A 23379-nucleotide genomic window follows, 5' to 3' on the forward strand; every position below is an offset into this window, starting at 1 on the left:
CATGATGTTACTGAATTCTATTATTCTGTCTCGCTGTATTTTCAAATGTAAGCCACATTGAACCCGAGTTATACCCCCTCTTTACCTTTGTATTGAGTTGAATATGTTGCTCCATGCAGTCTACTCCCTCTTTGCTTTTGTGTAGGATTGATGTGTTGCTCCGTTGAGGTTACCCCCTCTCTATGCCTTTTTCGAACTGTGAAAATGTATTGTACTGTTTTGGGATCTTGCCAGGTATTTGTAACCTGTATTTGTAACCTGGATTGGCCACTATTAGAAACAGGATATTGGGCTTGATGGACCTTAGGTCTGTCCCAGTATGACAATTCTTATGTTCTTATGAAAACACAAAAGCAGTATTGATGTCTCGTGATATTTTCATCTCATTTTAGTTCACAATATTGCTGGTCAAAATAACCTGACAGTGACAACACCAAAGATTATATATAAAACTGAAAGTATTCCTTTTTTTGGCAGATTGCAGACTTTGGTCTTTCCAACCTCTATCAGAAAGACAAGTTTCTGCAGACGTTCTGTGGCAGCCCACTTTACGCATCTCCTGAAATTGTCAACGGAAGGCCCTATCGTGGCCCAGAGGTAAGTGAGAAGGCAAGGATAGCACAAGGAGAGGTTTAACTCATTGCTATCTGTTTCTAAATCATGCACAGGGCAGGATTAACCCATTGGTGAGTCCTACGTAAACACGCACATTGGGCCTCCCCCCCCCCCCCCCCCCATCATAATATAAATGCATTTTAAAACATCCACGGACAAGATTCCATGTGGTTCGGACTTCAGAGGAGAAAGCAGTAGTTAAGAAACACTACTCCCTAAAATCTGTCAATTGGAGGACAATGCAATATGGAGGAGGGAGAGGGAGGACACTAGACTAGGGTTACCATATGTCCGGATTTCCCCGGACATGTCCTCTTTTTGAGGACATGTCCGGCGGGTTTTGCCCGCCCGCCTGTTTGTCCGGATTTCTGGACAAATGGGCGGGCGGGCAGGCGAGCGGCACCGTGGGTCTCCCCTCCCCTTACTTACTATCTGCCCTGGTGGTCTAGTGACCTCTTTGGTGCAGGGAAGAACCCCCTCTTTCCTGCCCGGAGCGCTGCCTGCCCTTGCCCTGCATCCTTCTCAGTCTCGGCTCGGGATTCAAAATGGCCGCCGAGAGTTGAAGCGGCCTCGCGAGACTTCAACTCTCGGCGGCCATTTTGAATCCCGTGCCGAGACTGAGAAGGATGCAGGGGCAAGGCAGCGCTCCGGGCAGGAAAGAGGGGGCTCTTTCCTGCCCCGAAGAGGTCACTAGATCACCGGGGCAGTAGATAGTAAGTAAGGGGAGGGGAATATGTGACAAGGGGGAGGGGAGGTGACGGGGGGGGGGGGGACAGGGGAAGGGAATATGTGACCCGGGGGGAGGGGAATATGTGACAGGGTGAGAGCGAGAAAGGGGGGGGCGAGGATCCGAAAGGGACACGACGTGGGCGGGGCAGGGGGCGTGGTGTGGGCGGGATAGGGGCGTGACGTGTGTCCTCTTTTTCAGAGGACAAAATATGATAACCCTACACTAGACAGACATTGCAGGCAGCTGTGGCTCTGCTACTTCCCTCCCCCTTCTTCTGACAACAGCTGACTTACCCGGGAAATATCTGCCTTGGGAGCCATTGAATTAGCACATTTCAAAGGGCTTAGTCCTTCCCTAAGCACATGTCATGTGTTGGGCTCATGTGGGAGAGGCCAGGAAGGGGAGGAGGGGTGGCAAGGAAATGAATGAAAGGGCTGTGATTACAGAGGGCAGAAATATAGTAATGGGGAGTAGATTAAAGATGAAAGGGAATGGAGGTCAGGAGGAGTGAGATGGGCAATGGGGAGAGCTAGTGGGTGAGAGATGAGAAGGAGAATTAACAGACAGACAGGAAAGCAGAAAAAAAAAAAGAAACTGACCGGTCCTGACCCTTGCTGTATAGCTGGTGGGGATTCCCCAACATCCCCAGCTGAGAACCTCCTCCAAAGCCAGCCATAACTCCTTTCTACCAAGCTCTGCAGTTGGCGACTGCATCCTTGAGTCACCGGCAACTAAGTATGTCAGGGGTGCCGGCTTCAGTTGCTTAGGGATGTTGCTGATGCTTGCCGAGCTTGGTAAAAGGGAGTTCTGGCCACCTTCAGAGAAGGTCTTCAGCCAGGGGTGTGCTGGTAAAGTTTTAACAACAGGCTCTTTCTTCGGACGTAGCCAGCTCTGTAGTTGGAAGGGCCAAGGGTGACCGGGGGGGGGGGGGGGGGAGCAACACTTGCCTCTCTCTCCTCCCTCCCTTCGTGCGGGCACACTAGGCATACCTTTGCTGGCAGCCAATAAATGGACTGCCACCACTCCCAACGTCTTGCTCTGAGCAGCATGCTGAAACTTCTCACACATGCTGAAGAAGTCCCAGCCTGCTGCTCAGAGCTGGAAACAAGGAGCTGGGAACAGCAGCAGTCTATTTACTTGGCTGGCAGGGCTCAGCATCCCCACCAGCAAAGTAAAAGAGAATTCAGCGGGGGACCCAAGCCTACATTTTGGGAGCCAGTTGTTAAAGTAGCCATGGAGGGCTCTACTTTAACAACCGGCTCCCAAAATTCTTAAAAACTTAACAACCGGCTCTTGCGAGCCTGTGAGAGCCTGCTCCAGCACACCACTGTCTTCAGCCGACAGAGCTTGGGGATCCTCATTAGCTAATGTATTTATATTTTGAGGTGGGGATAGGGCGGGGCAGAGAAAATTTTGTGCCCACCCACTTTGGGCTCTGGCCCACCCAAAATTGACTGTCTGGCTACGCCACTGCTCCTGACCAGATTTAAGTTTTGCACAAAAGCAGAACAGAAAACAAATGCAAAAGTATACCTTGAGCCAGCTTGCTGGCACAGTAATGAAGTGTCACATGGTTTGCTTAAAGGTTTCATTTCCTGCAGTTTTTAGAAGGAGAACAAAAAATCCATAGGAAGAAAAAAAAATCATAGAAATAATGTGTTGAAAGTACACTGTGGATATTTTAGTTATCATTTCTTATGTTTCCATTGTAACTTGCCTGGGGTTACTTTTGGAAAGCCATCTAAGAAATTGTCTTGGCTGAATTTCTTCATAAAGTTAGTTAATACATCCCAATAAATAAATAAAATAACATTTCCAAACTGCACATGGTGTTGGGAAGGGAAAAATAGGCACAGAAAAAGCAAGGTGCAGGTCTCTTCGAGTACTTTTTTCCCTGGGCAATTTCTCTAAAGGAACAGCTGTGTCTTTTCCCTCTGAGCACTGATGTCAAGTCTATAAACAAAAACCCACAGATCGCAAGTTTCGATTGTTTTGAAAATTGCTTCTTACGTATTTGGGCAGAAGGTGAACTAGTTCAAGCTTAACAATATTTTGCAAGGGGGTGGTGGAGGAGTGGGCTAGTGGTTAGGGTGGTGGACTTTGGTCCTGGGGAACTGAGTTTGATTCCCACTTCAGGCACAGGCAGCTCCTTGTGACTCTGGGCAAGTCACTTAACCCTCCATTGCCCCATGTAAGCCACATTGAGCCTGCCATGAGTGGGAAAGCGCAGGGTACAAATGTAACAAAAATAAAATAGATACTATTGGAGATTCTACATGGAATGTTGCTACTATTGGAGATTCTACATGAAATGTTGCTATTCCACTAGCAACATTCCATGTAGAAGGCTGCGCAGGCTTCTGTTTCTGTGAGTCTGACGTCCTGCACGTACGTGCAGGACGTCAGACTCACAGAAGCAGAAGCCTGCGCGGCCACATTGGTGATCTGCAAGGGCCGACTTCTACATGGAATGTTGCTAGTGGAATAGCAACATTCCATGTAGAATCTCAAATAGTAGCAACAGTGGAGGAGTGGCCTAGTGGTTAGGGTGGTGGACTTTGGTCCTGAGGAACTGAGCTCGATTCCCACTTCAGGCACAGGCAGCTCCTTGTGACTCTGGGCAAGTCACTTAACCCTCCATTGCCCCATGTAAGCCACATTGAGCCTGCCATGAGTGGGAAGGCACGGGGTACAAATGTAATTAAAAAAAAATTCATAACAAGGTATTTAAAATATTTTAAAACAGTGGCATATTTGCTCCAGGTGCATGTGTTGCATACACACTCCCTGTCAGTCAGTCTCTCCTGTGCCTTAAAATCATCTCCCTCCAGTCTTTGCACAGGCAGTGGCACTCATAAGCTGCACTGGGATCTTTCCTATGAATCATCCTGCCCCTTCTGACACAACTTCCTGTTTTATGAAGGGCGTGACAGTTCACTTGACAACAGAGAAAGCCACGGTGCAGGCCGCCTATGAGTGCCACTGTCAGTGCGGGGTGGGTGGGGATGGGCACACCCCTTTAAAAAAATTTCTGCCTATGCCACTGGCCCTGCAGAGGCGATTTAACCATACCTAGTTAATTGCTTTGAATATGGACCCCTAGAATATTAGTGTGACCCAGTGTCTTGTGTGCCTAATATTTAGTTGTTCACAGTTACACCACCCTTAGAGCTTGTGTGAGTGCAGGCGCTTTACTGCGGCAGGGATTACATGAATAAGTGGGAACCTCTGCCCCTCCCTACCTGTCCCTACCTCCCTTGCAAATAAGCTGCAGCAAAAAGTGGCCTTCAGCAGTGCAAACGCGTTTTTTTTGGGCACACGCCGAGCCAGTTTTAGCCATGTCCTGGAAAAAGGGCCTTTTTTTAAGGGGCTGGAAAATGGACGTGCGGCAAAATAAAACCAACGCGCATCCGTTTTCAGCCTGAGACCTTTTTTTCATGCGCTACCTGGGTGGTAGGTATGCAGCGGTTAGCCGCTGCCGTTTACCCGCCGGGTAAGCGCCACGTGGTAGAAATAGAAATATTTTCTACCGCATGTTTTCAACATGCACTAACTTCAGAATTACCGGCCGGGGCACGCGGGTAGCTAAGTGGTAATGCTGATTTGGCACGTGCTGGACATGCATAGGGCCTTACATACCTTTGTAAAAGGGCCCTATGTAAATGAATTGTGTGGTTGCAGAATAGTGCTTACAAGTATATGCACACACGTGGGTGTACGTGCATGTATTCATCACAGGTATGCATAAATGCCTATCCTATCCTATATAATAAAACACACCTCCAACATTCTGAAGCTGACTGCATGGCTGAGGCATTCCTGCTCTCTGCTATCCATCTCCTGAATTGACATCACTACTTCCGGGTTCGTCACAAGCAGAAGTGACCAACCACACGAGGTTTCTCTGGCTTCAGAATGTTGGAGGTGCATTCTATTAATAGATTGGTCAGTTCCTTGAAGCACAGGCCAGAGGCTCAGCATCCTGCACAGTAACGCTCAGACACCAGAGAGAGAGAGGGGGTGGGCCTGACACCAGAGAGAGGGAGGGAGGGGGGCCCTGATACCAGAGAGGGGGGAGGTATCTCTGTCACACACACACTCCTCTCTCCACACTCTGTCTCTCTCTCTCACCAGTCAATGTCTTTTCCACTCTCACACACTCTATGTCTCACACTGTATCACATTCACTCTCTATGTGTCCACACGTCACTCACACACTTCTCTTGGTCTCATACACTCAGTCTCACAGAGAGTCTGTGTCTCACACACACTCTCTGTCTCGCACACACTGTATCTGTGTGAAACACACTCTCTCACACTGTGTCTCACATACGCACTTGCAACACACTCTCATTCTCACACACACACACTCTCTCTCTCTCACAGACACACTCGCAGCAGACTCAGTCTCTCTCTCACACCCACTCACACATTCACTCTCTCTCTCACACACAGTCACTCTCACTACACTCTCTCAAAATACCACTCCGAGGAAAACCTTGCTAGTGCCCGTTTCTTTTGTGTCAGAAACGGGCCTTTTTTACTAGTATTATATAATACCCTTTCTTGGATGCTTTCAGGTGAATTTCAGGATCCAGGACAGTTGTCAATTTTGAAGCTTGTTCTGCTTGATGTATTTAGTTGAGAAAGTGTAAAGAGATTCATGGTATTGGGTTTATAATATCACAAAAGCTGGATTACAACCTCTCCAAATAAATCTGATTAACTAAAGCTGACACTTTCTATTATACTCTTTAATCTTCAATAATTAAGCAGCATGGAAATGTAAAAAACAGTATAAACTGTAGTACTAAAAGGCAAAAGTTATTTAAGTTCTGTCAAGACTGGCGGGAATAGATTAAACCATCTCTTTGGTGCCCGGCAGCACGAAATAGCTTTCTAAAATAGGTGGCGAAAACGTTTTGCTGTTTTTATTTTCTATGAGTTACCAACTTTTTAAAAATGGGTTTCATAAGCTCTTTCATGTTGGCTAGAGGTGTATAAAGGTGCTTAACACGCCTTATCCTAGGTTAAACGCACGGTGCTGTGAACAACAAAAACAGTCTTGTCCTCTAGAATGCAGACGTAACTCATATGGCATTTTGAAACATCCCCTGCCGTTGAGGGGGGGGGGGGGGTTAAGGGTACCGTATTCCAAACAAGGAAACAGCTCTGTGCCTCAATTGTAGCAGGTCTTATCTCAAGTGACGCTATCGGTATGAAAACAGGGGAGGATGACTCCTACACAATAATGGATGTGTTAATTTCATAGTTTGTTTTCATTCGAATATCGAGCTGCTGATTTCTGCGCTTGTCCCTTTGACAGCTCTGCTAGCACTCGTCACCTCTGCCTTGTTTCCTGAACCTCTGTTGAATGTACTTTTGTTTTGTTAGCAGATGTCAGAAGCAGACCTACCATTGGCACTCACGCTCCCCTTCTCTTTCTCATAGGTCGACAGCTGGGCCCTTGGTGTACTTCTCTACACTCTGGTTTATGGAACGATGCCTTTTGATGGCTTTGATCATAAAAACCTAATCAGGCAGATAAGCAGTGGAGAATTACCGTGAGCCAACACAGCCATCAGGTATAAACAGGAGCTGGCATAATGCAGTAAGATGACAAGAGTTGAAAGTGTCTGATTTATCCAGTTGCTTTTTTGGCATGCTTTGCCCTTACTTTGAAATGACAAGGAAAAGAGTCTTCCCCTCCTTCTGCTCCTCTTCAAAACTTCAGCTGAGATTAATTCTGGCTTTGGTACAGTACTTACCAAGAGCTCCTTTGAAATCCAGCTTTATAGTTAGATAGGCTATATTACCTTGAGGAGAGACTTTGGTTGGTCTTTTCAACTAGATGTGTGGACAGCAGAAAGTCTGTTGGCAAGTCGTAGATGGAGTTGTTCAGACAGGCTGAAAACTGACACAGGGCAGTGCAACAGATACGTTTTCTAGGGTGAATGTAGCATGTATCAAACTCAAGACAGTTAAACTCTGCTCACAGATATAAGCTAAATAATTGCTCATAGGTAGCAGAGGATTACATGGTAGTTTTGACTGGGGTGGGGAGGGTGAGGGAGCCTTCTGAGAAATTACAGGATTTCAGCAGAGGGAAATTCCTGTTTGTTGTGTCCAGCTGCTGTATGTCCCTCTCATTTACTCTCGCGTTGGATTTATTCTCCGGGTAAACATACCCTTTCCTAGATGTGATGGGTTTTTTTTTGTGTGTGTCAAGTACACTGTCCACAGCATGAAGAAAACCGAAGGAAGTGTTGTACTTCAGGATTTTCTCATTGGTTTTATTTTCAGATTCGTTCTCACTATCCTAAAGCCTCCTGTTGATATGTCATAACATTCAAGAACCTGCCAACCCAATGGAATGTTTGAGAGTAGCATAGTAAATGACGGCAGATAAAGACCTGTACGGTCCATCTAGTCTGCCCAACAAGATAAACTCATTGTACATAGTATGTGATACTTTATATGTATACCTGAGTTTGATTTGTCCTTGCCATTCTCAGGGCACACACTGAGTACACAGAGAGTATTCAGATACCTACTCTCACTCACCCAAAATTTAATTCACTTCCTAAAACATTCCGCTGATACCAAATGATTAAAGCGGGCAGGAGTCTCTCCTGCCGACTTAAATCGCTTATCTGTGGCTGATCGCAGTATTCAGCAGCAACTTAACTGGTTGGCGCCACTGAATATTCTTGGTTAGTGTCTGCGCTGAAACTGGATAACTTGTGGGCGTTCCGGGTACTCTGAATATTGGGCGCTGATAGTAGGCTCCGGGACCAGTCAGCATTGAACTCGACAGTGAGGGTACATATGGGTTTGATGAGGTCACTGAAGGACTATGATGCTGAGCATTGGGGAAAGCCCAAGAAACAGAAGCATCGGTCTTGCCTTGCATTTCGCCGGGTTTGAGATGGCCGGGTCCGGTTTCCATTATGGCTGGAGACGAAGCCGGCCATCTCATCTAACCCGGCAATCCACCGGCGATCCTATTCTAAACCCGGCGAGCGATTTGGCCGGCGCCAAGCGTATTTCAAAAATACACTTGGCTCCGCCCGCTTACGGCGCGGGCCCCGAAGATGGCCGGACAGCTATTTGGCCGGCGCTGTTCGATTATGCCCCTCCACGTAACTTTGTGAGTAAGTGCTTTGAAAATGCGCCTCCACGTCTTTCAGGTTCTCTCTCACAGGAGCAGGCTGCATAGCTTTGCCAGTTGGTCAGTAAGCAGCTGGAGTGAGGAAGTATCTGGCCAGAGGCATATACGATTCTTTTGACATTGCGTCCAGACTCTCCGCCATAGTTGTGGGAATTTCGTAGACCTTCATTTAGAATATTGTGTACAGTTCTGAAGACAACACCTTTAAAAACATATAAATACGATGGAGTAGGTCCAGAGGGGTGGCTACTAAAATGGTCAGTGGTCTTCATCATAGAGCATATGTGGACAGACTTAATGATCTCAATATGTATTCTTTGGCAGAAAGGCGAGAGAGGGGAGACGCTTAAATACCTCCATGGCATAAAATGCACAGGAGGTACTTCTTCATAGAAAGGGTGGTGAATTTGTGAGAACGGGCACCCGGTAAATGTGGTGGAAATGAAAACTGTATCTGAATTCAAGAAAGCTTGGGATAAGTACACAGGATCTCTAAGGAAGGGAGAGTAGATGGCATGGATGGGCAGATTGGACAGGCCATATAAAGGGGCATAATGGAACGGCGCCGGCCAAATAGCTGGCCGGCCATCTTCGGGCCCGGCACCATAAGCGGGCGGAGCCAAGCATATTTTCGAAATACGCTTGGCGCCGGCCAACTCGCTCGCCAGGTTTAGAATAGGATCGCCGGGTTTAGATGAGATGGCCGGCTTTGTTTTCCAGCCATAATGGAAACCGGACCCGGCCATCTCAAACCTGGCGAAATGCAAGGCATTTGGCCATGGGAGGAGCCAGCATTTGTAGTGCACTGGCCCCCCTGACATGCCAGGACACCAACTGGGCACCTTAGGGGGCACTTAAAAAATCTTAAAAAAAAAAAACAAAATTAGCTTCCAGGTGCATAGCACCCTTCCTTTGTGTGCTGAGCCCCCCAAAACCCACTGCCCACAAGTCTACACCATTACCATAGCCCTAAGGGGTGAAGGGGGCACCTACATGTGGGTACAGTGAGTTTTGGAGGGCTCAACATTAACCACCACAAGTGTAACAGGTTAGGGGGGGCCTGAGTCCACCTGCCTGAAGTGCAGTGCACCCACTAAAAACTGCTCCAGGGACCTGCATACTGCTGTCAGGGAGCTGGGTATGACATTTGAGGCTGGCATACAGGCTGGCAAAAAGGTTTTAATTGTTTTTTTTGTGTAGGAGTGGGTTGGTGACCACTGGGGGGAAGGGGAGGTGATCCCCGCTTCCCTCCGGTGGTCATCTGGTCAGTTGTGGCTCTTTTTTGGGACTTGGTCCCTAAAATACATGGACCAAGTCTGGCCGGCGAAATGCTCGTTTGAGTCGGCCTTTTATTTTCTATAATAAGGTGAAGCCGGCCATCTCATAACCTCACCCCGCCCCCCTTCCCGCCTTCGCTACCCTCCCAACACGCCCCCTTGAAGGTTGGCCAGCCGCGACGAAACAGCAGTTGAAGCCGGCCAAAATCGGCTTTCGATAATACCGATTTGGATGGGATTGAGAGATCGCCAGCGATCTCCCGATTTGTGTTGGAAGATTGCCGGCGATCCCTTTTGAAAATAAGCCTGATGGTCATTATCTGCCTTCATTTTTCTCTACATGTTTAATATCAGTAGTATGTACATTTATGTATATACCCCCAGATTCAATATTACGTGCCTAGAGATCTGTGCCAAATCCAGGCGTATTTTATAACAATGCGGGCAACTTAATTAGCTTAACAAGCTAATCAGCATTGATAACAACACTTAAGGAATAATGAACACTAATTGGCAATAATTAGAATTTACACACACATAACTCGCTAAGCGTATTCTGTAATGAACGGTGCCTAAATTCTAATGTGCACGGTTCAAAATGGGTGTGGTTCTGGCCAGGGAAATGGGTATTTTGTGGGCGTTCCAAAATTTACACACATAGTTATAGAATATGGCCCAGTGTGTATAAATCTATGCACAGGGATTTATGCCACATTTTCATTGGTGTAAATCAAGGTGTGTAGTTTTAGGCGCTGGGATATCAACTAAGCATATTCTATATACCGCGCCTAAATCTAGGCACTGCTTCTAGAATGCGCTTAGGCAGAAATGTTTACCACGTGAATTTTTTAGTCACCATATATAGAGTCTTGCGAGTCTGGCACTTAAGAGGGGAATTCCATAAATGGGACTCAAAAATTGGCGCTGGAATAAAGTCAACTCTAAGCGCTATTTTATAAAGGGCACTCTGAGACAAGCATGATTTATAGAATAGCGCTTAGAATTGTGTATTAGAGGATTTATTCACCTCGAATATTGTGTTCAATTCTGGTCACCGCATCTCAAAAAAGATATAGTGGAATTAGAAAAGGTGCAGAGAAGGGCGACGAAAATGATAAAGGGGATGGGACGTCTTCCCTATGAGGAAAGGCTAAAGCGGCTAGGGCTCTTCAGCTTGGAGAAAAGGCGGCTGAGGGGAGATATGATAGATGTAGTAGTAGTAGTAGATGTCTATAAAATAATGAGTGGAGTTGAACGGGTAGATGTGAAGCGTCTGTTCACGCTTTCCAAAAATACTAGGACTAGGGGGCATGCGATGAAGCTACAATGTAGTAAATTTAAAACGAATCGGAGAAAATTTTTCTTCACTCAACGTGTAATTAAACTCTGGAATTCGTTGCCAGAGAATGTGGTAAAGGCGGGTTAGCTTAGCGGGGGTTTAAAAAAGTTTGGACGGCTTCCTAAAGGAAAAGTCCATAGACCGTTATTAATGGACTTGGGGAAAATCCACTATTTCTGGAGTAAGCAGTATTTTTTTTTTGTTACATTTGTACCCCGCGCTTTCCCACTCATGGCAGGCTGAATGCGGCTTACATGGGGCAATGGAGGGTTAAGTGACTTGCCCAGAGTCAGAATGAGCTGCCTGTGCCTGAAGTGGGAATCGAACTCAGTTCCTCAGGACCAAAGTCCGCCACCCTAACCACTAGGCCACTCCTCCATAAGTAAGCAGTATAAAATGTTTTGTACATTTTTGGGATCTTGCCGGGTATTTGTGACCTGGATTGGCCACTGTTGGAAACAGGATGCTGGGCTCGATGGACCTTTGGTCTTTCCCAGTATGGCAATACTTACGTACTTATGTACTAGAATAGCACAGAAGAAGATGCGCGTGCAAATTCCAATTAGTACCAGGTACAATTGTTGATTGTTAAGGCTCATTAATTCATACTTAATAACTTATTTACTAATTTAGTTACTTGCGCATCATGACACTGCGCCTAAATTTTGTTGCCGTTCTTTCGGCACCATATCTAGAATCCAGGGGTTTGCATGTATATAAATGTAAGCACCCTGTTATAAAATTGCCTTTATGGTGCACACATTTGATATCATATGTAAGGTAGAAGAGAGGGAGATCAAAAAGCAAGGGAAGAAGTACAAGAGGAATGGAAGAAGGGTGAGTGAGAAAATGGGATGGAGGAAATAGGAAGATGGCAGCCTCCATTTTCCTCTGCAGACCTTAAGGCTATTGAGCTCTTGGTACTAGCTTTGTGGGCACCGTTGAATCTTCAGCCAGCAGAAGGGATCTCATGGTGTTCTGCCTCCTTCCATGATTTGTAGCATCTGGAGATCATAGAAGAAGGCTGGAAGCAAGTTTAAGGCTCTTTCCCAGTCTGACAATCCTGTTTTCCTAGAATTGCTCCCTACAGACCAGACTCTTTCAAGCTTAGTCCAGATTCCTCCAAATTTTGGGCATGTATTTTACAGGGATCAAGGTGATTCTGGGTTTTGATACAATGTCCTGCCCATTCTTATTCAAGAGAAAAGGAAGAGTTACGGGTTTACAGAGGATGGGCAGACTGGATGGACCATATGGCCTTTATCTGCCGTCATGTTTCTCTGTTTCTGTTAGCTTGATACTTAACATTTTGAAATAAGAAACAAATATTTTGCATGACTCTTTTTAATGAAACTCTCTGTTCTTCAGATGCTCGTGGGCTGATCAGGTGGATGCTGATGGTGAACCCCGAACGTCGTGCAACCATCGAAGATATAGCCAACCACTGGTGGGTAAACTGGAGCTACAAGTGTAGTGTTTGTGACTGTGACAGCTTAAAAGACTCAGAGTCACCACTTCTGGCCAGATTCATTGATTGGCACCACCGTTCAAGCAGTCGGCAGCTGGATTCGGACGGCAAAAGTAAGTGCCTCTCTAAGCCCACTGGATCCGACGTCATGCTCGAGCGGCAGAGATCTCTGAAAAAATCCAAAAAGGAAAATGATATTGCACAATGCCTCCAGGAAGGGGCAGAAGAAAATACTTCTAAGTTAATCTGTAAGAGACCAAAAAGCATCTTGAAAAAAAGGAGCACAGTGAACACGATCTCACAGTGCAGGGTTCATTGAAGGTGTGGTAAATCCAGGCTTACCCCCTACTTTAAAACAGAGCAAGAACTAGGTAGAACTAGTGCATCTGTAAAAAATGCTGGAGACAGAGAGGTACCAGGAAGAATTGTGCAAAGCAGTCTAGCCCATGCCTAAAAAAGGCATTTTAAGAAAACCCAACAGCGAGAGTCTGGCTATTACTCATCTCCAGAACGAAGTGAGTCTTCGGAACTGCTGGACAACGTGATGGACAGGAAGCAACACTATCTCCCAAGCCATCATAGAAACATCAAGAACTGTTTCTCATAGCCTTTCTTATAGGCGAAAGGGCATATTAAAACATAATAGCAAGTATCCTCAAGCAGCACTGACTCATCTCTGGTCAGCCCTGCTGAACAAGTCCTGGATTCCATGGAAGAAACAGTCATGCCTGGTGAAGGATTATCTCGTAGTTACAGCCGCCCTTCCAGTGTGATCAGCGATGACAGCATCCTGTCCAATGACTCCTTTGAACTGCTTGATCTGGCAGAGAACCGGCCAACTAGGCACAGGATACGGAGCTGCGTCTCTGCGGAAAACATCCTGCAACTTCAAGATTTTGAAGGGCTTAAGAAATGTCCCCGCCCTCAAAACCTGAAGCGCTATCGAAAACCGACAGGCGGACAACAGTTTTTCTCTTCTCACGGACATGGATGATGTGACTCAGGTCTACAAGAAAGCTCTGGAAATCTGTAACAACCTTAACTAGGTAGGGGGATGTTGGGACATTTGGAGGAGGATTGTCCTCTGTACTTTTTATGATGGATTGACAAGTTGGTTGTCGATTGCTGACAGTGGTAACAGTGTAAAGATGAGCATCAGAGTTCCTGCTCAGGAACCCCTTTCCCGTTCCTCTCAGTGCATACATTTGTACAGAGCATTTCACTTGAATATCAAACTTTGGGTTTTTAAATGCATCCTAATCATGACTAAACATTAGTTTGACTATGTAAATGAACAGTTGAAAGATCTAGTAGAGTTGAACTTGTTTTCTGTGTCATGCAGTGCTTCCCTTTATTTTTCACTTCCTGTTGCCCTCTTTTTCAGCCGTCACCCTTTAAAAAATAATCTAAAACAGATCTAATAATAGTATGAACAAGGGGTGGACCCCAAAATTTGAGAGACAGTGGGTAGGCACTTTATTGAAGCATTTCCACATCTGCCCTTGAACTATTTCATTTTGAATCTGTAGGTGAGTTTCCTGATACGTAGAGAAATGTAAGCTGCCGAGCCAAAACTGTCTGAAATCTATGCGTATACAAACGGCATCTTGGATTTGTAATTTTACATTTCAAGATGGAGCTTTCTATTTCTTTCCCTGTCAGCAAATGGTATTGTCTTGAGAATGTAGTAAGGTTGTATTATAGGAAAAGTAAGAATTAGTTTGGTTTCAGAATGTTGATAGAGGGCTGTAGTATGTAGAGAAGGAACAGTCAAGGACGTTAAAACGTGTATTTGTAGAGGTAGACCAGATCTAATAGAACAAAATTTAGGTGTTGGTAGAAGGGGTGATGGTGGGATCAATGAGAGTATTTGCATTAAAAAAATGCAAGCGATGAATATATCCATGAATGAGCCTGGGCTCAAAAGAGGAATAGACAGAAAGGTAGAGAGAGATTGAGAAAGAGAAACGTTTGCATTACTATAAACTTACCTAAGTAAGGGATTTGTGACTGGGTCTTTTGGATTACTTAAATGGAAGCCTCTGATAAGACTGGCACTGCGTATTAGACAGGCCTGGGCAACCTGAGTGTTTGCTGTCACATTGACTGCAACTCTTCAATGCCAAAATAGTGAATGGGATCTGTATTCATTGGGTCAGTATTCAAAAGCGTTTAGGGGACAATTCTATACGGGTCACCCAAATTTAGGCGCCAAAATGCAGAGGGTGCTGATTGCAAATTCTATAACAGCAACTGGGTGACCAGATTCCATTATGGAAGAGACTGTAAGTCTGCACTTGCAAGCCAACATTTAGCAACAAACAAAGAAAGTGAGGCAACAAGAAAGACGAGGATTCCAAAGGATGCAAATAGAACCTTTAATCTTGTAAGCAAGCCCAATTGCCTAGTACATAAATGATGCGACACGGCTGTGTTTCAGCATGCGTCAGGAGTCAAAGTACCTGTCACTATTACTGATATGTTTCTGCATATTTTATTTTATTTATTTGTTGTATTTGTATCCCACATTTTCCCACCTATTTGCAGGCTCAATGTGGCTTATATAGTACCGTACTGGCAATCGCCAATACCGGCATGAACAAATACAAAGTGAGGTTATGACAGACTAATAGTCAGAATTGATAGACATATTGGGGGTCAAGGGGAAGAGTAGGTTATGTTCAATATGAGCATTTATATTGTTGTGTTGCGGGGTTAGGCATTTAGGTTGAGTCGTTTGAGTATTTCTTTTTGAACAGGTAAGTCTTTAGGACTTTCCGGAAGATTAGGTGATCGTATGTTGTTTTCACAGCGGTCGGAAGTGCGTTCCACAGTTGTGTGCTTATATAAGAGAAGCTGGATGCATAGGTTGATTTGTATTTAAGTCCTTTGCAACTTGGGTAGTGGAGATTTAGGTATGCTCGTGTTGTTATGTTTCTGGTTGGTAGGTCTATGAGGTCTATCCTGTATCCCGGGACATTGCTGTAGATGATCTTATGAAACAGGGTGCAGATTTTGAACGCATTATGTTCTTTGATTGGGAGCCAGTGTAGTTTTTCTCGTAAAGGTTTGGCGCTTCGAATCTTGTTTTTCCGAATATAAGCCTGGCTGCTGTGTTTTGAGCAGTTTGGAGTTCCTTTATGATTGTTCTTTACATCCCGCGTAGATTCCGTTGCAGTCATCTAGATGGCTTAGTACTATGATTGTACTAAGTTGCGAAATATTTCCCTCGGGAAGAAAGGTTTCACTCGTTTTGAGCTTCCACATTGAGTTAAACATTTTCTTCGTTGTGGCTTTCACTTGGCACTGGAGAGAAAATCAACAGTGCACCTGCAGTAAGAATGCTGCTGATTTTCTCACTCCTTTTGATGTTACATGCCAGTTGTTGAAAGCATACCTTACCTATACACAGAAACATAATGTATCTACGATAGTGACAGGTACTTTGACTCCTGGTGCAATTTGCATCTTTGGAACATTTAGGCACTAACATGCCATGTAAAAAACAGACAAAAATGTGAGTGCGTAAATGATACACTTTAGCGCATAACGTATAGTACTCTATAAGTTGCACCGTAGCCCCCGGTTTCTGTATAGGGCACTGCGAGTAGTGCGCATTAAATTGGTTACTTGTCCAATTTGCGTGCACACCTTAATTACGAGTCAATCAGTGATGATAATTGGACGATAGCAACCAATTATCTTCACTAATTGTCAATAATTGGAATTTACGTGCCCTTCTTGTTAGGCGTATTCTAAAAAGAGGCATATGTAAATCCTATCATGCTTAGCTGAAAGGGGGGGGTGAGGCACGGGGAGGAGTGTGGCATATCAGGGACGTTACACAAAGTTACGTGCATTGTTATAGAATGCAGGGGAACGCGCCTACATTTAGGCACGGTATTTACACCAGGTTTCAGTGGCGTAAGTGGCCATACCTAAACGTAGGTGCGTTCCCCTGGCCCTATGCATTATTCTATAAACCATGCCTAACTTTAGGCGTGGCTTATAGAATAGCGCTAAGTGCTTTTTTTTTTTTTGGACGTGTAGATTTCAGACACCATTTACAGAATCTAGCCCTAAGTGTGGGACCCATCCATGCTTCTTCCATGTGTACACCCCCTTGCAGTTGTGCTCTGTGCGGGTTGGTTTGCAGAATACCTCTTAGTGCCTAACCGCCACTTACGTGCGTAAATTTAACATTCACGAGTATACGTGCAAGTATTTTATAATCTTAACACGCAATTGGTGTTTGTATTTAGGTGCTAAGTTTATAGAATAATGGACTTAATGCAGTTGGCAGTTGAGGCTGATGGCATTACCACTTTTTGAAAAATTTCCCGACCACTTGAATAGATAATTGTGGACATATATATCCAAAAAAGAATTGGGATTTTTTTTGGCATCGCAGTGACACTTAGCTAACTTATACATCTAAGTGGCGATACTCAAAACCATTAAATTGAATGCTGAAGCATCCCGCACCAATAGCAGGTATAACTTGAAATGTCTAACTTAGGCTCTGCTTAGAAAGTCCATAGAAGTCTACGTTTACCTCCTCATGCAAACTGTGTCGTTTTAAGTTATAACTGAATATTCAGCAGCACTATTTAAATGAATAGTGTCACTGAATATGCGTGATTTGAAGCTGTCTAAGTTAGACATTTTAAATTATGTTGATTGCACGGTTGAATATAAACCTCAATATTACCTTATTGTCCATGAAATGAAGGTGCTCTAAAGGCTAGAGAGAAATTGTAACATTTTCAGTATGAACCTCCTGGCATTCACTGTTCCCTCTAAGCTTAGCGGGAGTCCTCCACCTACAGTACAGCAGTGGGTGCTGCTGTTTCGCTATCGTATTTTCAACAATGAGGGGCAGGCAAGCTCTGCAGGACTCCAAGGAACCTGCCTGTCCCTAGTGATTAAAGACACAATATTGATACAACCGCCCCCTACTGGCAGCAATGCATTTGAAGGATTCCACTTCAACTTAGATGGAACAGTGGCCTAGCATCCTGGTATCCAAAGTTACTCCCAGTAATATGAAGAGCAAACTTTAAAAAACAGAAACGCAAATGTTTGACTCATTTCAATTCTTTCAATTGGCAGCCTGGTGATGTTATACATTGTCCTTCTCTCTGTGTGTCCACATTTCTTGAAAGTCATCCAGAGTGACATTTGTGCTCCTTGAAGAGCAAACCTTTAGGGGCACTTTTACCAAACTGTGGTAAAAAGTGGCCTTAGCACATGCTTACGCAGGTCATTCCCACACGCTAAGCCATTTTTACCACATGGGTAAAATGCCCGAATTTTGGCTTTTTTTCTATTAATGGCCATGCGCTAATTTTGTCCAAAAAAACAGAAGAAACTGCTCCTCGCAAAAATTGACAATAACCCAAAACAGCGAAGATGACCCCCCAAAAGGGGGGGAATACATAAACAATAAAAAAAATACCGAAGTATAAGATCAAAAATAAAAAAAAATGATAAAAGGTAAAAAATCAAAATCAAAAAGATTCAAAAAAACAAGACGACACACAAAAAGCTTGTTGAAAGGTGATATTACTCGACACAGCTGGGTTTCGGCCCAACTGGCCTGCGTCAGGAGTCTTACACCATGTATGTATTCTCTTGTTGTTTGGAAATCTATATGAATAAACAAGCTGAACCTTTTTGATCATACTGTATAAACAGTCAACAGTCACTACAAGATCTCAACTCAAGACATCAAACGCTGTCTGTAACAACTGGAGAAGCTAAAGTAAGCGTCTCATTTTTAAAATTTTTGATCTTATACTTGGGTATTTTTATTGTTTATGTATTCCCCCCCCCCCCCCTTTTTTGGGTCACATACGCTAATTTTCACATTTTGCGAATGGCCATTAACTCGTGAGCCCTACTACCACCCATTATATAGGTGGTAAGGGCTAAAGCTCTAACCATGTGCTAATCGGTTAGCGCGTGGCAGTGTAGCTGCGCTAAATGATTAACACAGAGCACGCCTACTCTCTGACCCAGATACCCCCAGTGCTAAAAAATAGAATCTATTTTTAGCGCATGGGAAGTGCATGCCAATGCCAAAATTACCACAGGATGCTTGAAGACCCCCCCCCCCCCCCCCCCCCCACGGATAAGATGTTAGTAAACGAACCCTTTAATGTCTGAGCTGATCTCTGAAGACAGCATTTGTTTCATTAGCCTAATGTACATAACAATAGGAAGCGGAGTGGAATGGATCACTAAGGCCATGATCCGACCAGTATTTGCCCAACACAGCATCAGCAAGATTGGTTTGATTGGCCCCTCTAACCAAAAAGATGTGCCCCCTGTATTTCAGTACTTTTTTTGCTCTGATACAGCACTTTGTTCTTGCATCTATCCAACTATTCACCCAGTTGTCTGGTAGCATTTTCCCCCGTTGAGGGCAACGTCTTATCACGGGGAGAATTTTGAAAACACAACGCTGAAATTATCAGTTAAAATTGTGACTTCCACCCCCCCCCCCCCGTTTACAAAGCCGTGCTAGCTAGGGGGTCGCCAGGGGAGCGACTGCACCCCCAACTGACCTCTGGCAGTGGCTATTTTGTTATGCGGTCCTGCTGGTCCGTAACACCTATGTGCGCCTGCGCTCACCCGACGTCTCACTTGGCTATATTCTAGTGCTAGCGATTGCCGCGTATCGATGCCAACAAAGCATTGCCACGCGGCTACTGTTAGCATGGCTTTGTAAACAAGGGGGTTAGTTAATTGAAGTGAATGCTAACATAACGTCTTCCCACCAAGTGAGGAAAGTATGCATTTTTTTCACCATTTATCCGGAAAGCAAATTTTAAATGAAGGAAATTTTGAACAAATGCAGTTGTTCCCAAGAACTGAGAGGGTGACATTTGTATTTCATTATCTTTTAGAGTTTGCCTAGGCCTGGTGTTTTGGAATAACAACAAATGTGAATGAATGATTGACTGCTTATTGCCAAACTGGAAATATTATATAGGGACTGACTGGCATGTTATCATTCCTAGAAGAAAAAAAAAAAACTTGAACCGGCACATTGTTATTGGATTGTGATTTTTATTTAATTTTTTTCTTTCTGTTTTGTAATGCCAAGGTGATTTTTAAAAGTTGACCTTCACCTTTTTATTTATTGCTCTGAAAGCCATTTCAAAGGTATAATATATTTACTGTAATTTAATTGGTGAAGCTTGTTTTGCAGCTCCTGCCAAATTTTGTTAATTTGTTGGGGTTTTTTTTTCTTTGTTTTGAATTGAACGGGATGGTTTGAGCTCCAAGAGGCACACCAGGGACAAAGCTGGATAACCATTCAAAGGTGTTTGTATTTTTACCTGATACTGTTTTGTTTTGTTATTTTTTAATTAAAATAGAATAAATTCAATGAACAATTGAACTGCTGATGTTATCTGTTCGTTTTCTGTATTTGGTGTTACTTATATTCCACCTTCATGTATTATGCCCAGATTCTATATTCAGTACTCAATATTACATGTGCAAACGTGGGCAGGCACCTATATTGAGTTAGAATCTATGTAACATAGTAGATGACGGCAGAAAAAGACCTGCACGGTCCATCCAGTCTGCCCAACAAGATAACTCATATTTGCTGCTTTTTGTGTATACCCTACTTTGATTTGTACCTGTGCTCTTCAGGGCACAGACCGTATAAGTCTGCCCAGCACTATCCCCGCCTCCCAACCACCTGCCCCTCCTCCCAACCACCGGCTCTGGCACAGACCGTACAAGTCTGTCCAGCACTATCCCCGCCTCCCAACCACCTGCCCCTCCTGCCAACCACCGGCTTCTGGCACAGACCGTATAAGTCTGCCCAGCACTATCCTCACCTCCCAACCATCAGCCCTGCCTCCCAACCACCAGCTCTGGCACAGACCGTACAAGTCTGTCCAGCACTATCCCCGCCTCCCAACCACCAGTCCCGCTGCCCACCACCGGCTCTGGCACAGACCGTACAAGTCTGTCCAGCACTATCCCTGCCTCCCAACCACCAGCCCCGCCTCCCGATCTTGACTAAGCTCCTGAGGATCCATTCCTTCGGCAATGGATCCTCAGGAGCTTAGTCAAGATCATTCCTAAAAACAGCGCCGAATGAAATATATTCATAGGCGCATTCTATAAATTTCCACACAGTGTGTAGAATATGTCGAACACCTGTCCATGTGACTAAATTTAGTCATGGGCCGACAGGCCAAAATTCCACAGGCCTGGGCCTCTTTCTCTCTCCTTCTCCTGACGGGACCGGGGTGATCACCTCCCGACAGGTGCAAGAGAAAGAAAACTCCTGCGCCAGGCTCCCCCCCCCCCCCCCCCCCAGCCGAAGGAGTAGACACTGCAAGTCTTCCTCCAGCACTGCTCTTCACTCTGCCTTTTGCTTGCTAAGCAGCTGCTTTTCCTCTCAGATTATTATGCTCGGTTTTGAAACTGAGCATGCCCTGAGAGGAAAAGCAGCCGCAGGGCCAGGCAATCGGAAGCGTGAAGAGTCAGCACTGGAAGAAGACATCTTCTGCTGATGGGGCCTCGGGATCCCTGCCAGCCAAGGTATTTGAATTGCAGCAGCAGCAACGATTGTGGGTGGGCAGGGGCGGCCCTGCCCCAGGCCCGCTTCGGTCTCATGGCGGCCCTGTGGGCCATTATGCTAAGTAAAACTTGGTGTAAATGCTGACGCCTAAATTAGGCGTCGACCTGGTATATTCTATAACAGTGCACATAGACTTTAGAATCGCTCACAACCCACCCATCCCATGCCCATGGCCACGCCCCCTTTCCAACTATTCGACTTAGAATTTACACACATCATACTACAGAATACGCTTAGACAGTTGAAATTAAAGCCATTAGTGACAAATTCTGACAATAATTGTTTGTTAATTGGCAATTATCACTGATTGGCTTGTTAAATAAGTTACGCATGCAAATCCAGAATATGAATGGATTTGCATGCACAACTTAAGTCACGCTATATAGAATCCAGGAGATTGTGTGCATAATTTATTTGCTTAACAAGCTAATCAATGCTGACAGTTGGGGTGTTAACAATCAATTATTGGCGCTAATTGGAATTTACTCGCTATTGTATAAAGATGTGTGCATAAATTTTTTCTGCGAGAATTCAAAAAGGCATGGCTGTTGGAGGGGCATGGGCAGGTCAGGGTTGGTTCTTGGATTTGCGCACAGTGGTGATATAGAATTTGGGTCTCCACACCTAATTTAGGTATGAGGATGTATACCAGGATTCAGTTGGTGTAAATCCTTGTGCCCAAAATTGGGTGCAAATCCCGGCGCTAAACGCTGCTCATTCTGGTGCATAAAGCTAGGATGTTTCTTTCCCCTTACAGTTTGCCATACAAACCAAATATATCAAATTCAGGTATCACTTCAGTAACAGCAACACAAAATCCTTCCATTGGCGGATACTGTGAAGTAACACAAAGCTCTGCAAATATGCTACTTAGAAACTATGCAGCAAATACTATGGACAGCAGACTTGCATCATTTCCAATTGAGGTTGGTATCAACAGTTATCATTGGGGATAGTGGGGAAACAGAAACAGGGACCAGTATTAGCGTTTTCAACTGCCTGACTCTCTGGATCTTTGATCTCCCCAGTTACAGGCATGGATGGTTGTTAAGTATAGGCCTCCTGTCCATGCCAAATTTTTGGTGACACGCCAACGTGTCCCGACACTGTGGTTGAGCATCACTATGTTAAGGCAATTTAATATATGCCCCATTATTCTCTGTGAAGCCTATTTGCCAACTAGGGGGTCCTTTTACTAAACTGCATTAAGAGAAGAGGTCTTATCGGTGATAAAAGATTCATACCACCAATAGACCTCAAAACTTCAAGTGTAGCTTGTGATCTAGTGTATCGATGAAGGCAAATAGCAGCAGAAAACAATTTTGCCCCTACCTGCGTACCTTTATATAATAGTGGGTAGTAATAATAGGGCGAATTGGAGAGTGAGAATAAAGAACCTGAGCCATATGGAGGAACTGTAGAAAGTAAACATCCAGCTTTTTCGTAGCAAGAAAAGGTTGCCACCAACCAATAGCGCTAAGCCTCCTTGGAGCTGTTCCTTGCTTTAAAAAAAAAAATAGGATTAACTACTGACTTTTGCATAGAGTTAGAAAAGCTCCCAAGGTTTAATATTGTATTAAAAATAACAAGAAGTCACGGGTCGAGATCATCTATATTTGCATTTATTAAAATAAAAAATATATAAGATTGGGGCAGAAAGTAGAAATATTCAAAACTGAAATTTTTGTTTACAAGTTCCATAGCAGTAACGGCCCTAAATTTGGTTAATTTGAGCTGATGAAATGATAAAGTACTCTCTGCGATTGAAAGCACATGTGTCTCTTGCCTCAACCCAAACTAATCTAATAATCTATATCCTGTGAAGTATGAGCTAGAGATGGAGAAATTCTTTTGTTGACTATATGAAGCTTTTAACCATCTTTTCTTCTGGAGCAATTGTCATGTGGAAGAACCTGGATTCGATCCTGAGGCTTGCTTATGCTTCCCAGATTCAACTGGGATTATGATGCAATACAGTACTCACAACCATTGGGCATCTCAGCCATTGCAGAACAGTGACATCTAGTGGTTGTCAATGGCTGAGCTAGCTGAAACCAACCTATCTACTTTCTATGAAGTATCCGTTAGAGATGGAGAAATTCTTTTGTGGACTATGGAGCCCTTTTATTAAAGCTTAGTGCACGCTAATAGACATTGTCACGTGGCCC

At 44.5% G+C, this 23379-nt stretch overlaps 1 protein-coding gene across 1 annotated transcript in view; it reads left to right on the forward strand.

The window, feature by feature from the left end:
* Positions 1-13871, forward strand: part of NUAK1 (NUAK family kinase 1) — a 130814-nt gene extending 116943 nt beyond the window's left edge. Inside the window, 9 exon segments of the mRNA XM_030214098.1 lie at positions 478-597; positions 6797-6904; positions 6906-6930; positions 12501-12891; positions 12893-12945; positions 12948-13147; positions 13149-13251; positions 13254-13546; positions 13548-13871. Of these exon segments, the coding sequence (XP_030069958.1) occupies positions 478-597; positions 6797-6904; positions 6906-6930; positions 12501-12891; positions 12893-12945; positions 12948-13147; positions 13149-13251; positions 13254-13546; positions 13548-13646 (1392 nt within the window). The 3' untranslated portion in view covers positions 13647-13871.
* Positions 13872-23379: the final 9508 nt, after the last annotated feature.

This window comes from Microcaecilia unicolor, chromosome 9 (assembly GCF_901765095.1).
Source record: "Microcaecilia unicolor chromosome 9, aMicUni1.1, whole genome shotgun sequence".
Lineage (NCBI taxonomy): Eukaryota > Metazoa > Chordata > Amphibia > Gymnophiona > Siphonopidae > Microcaecilia > Microcaecilia unicolor.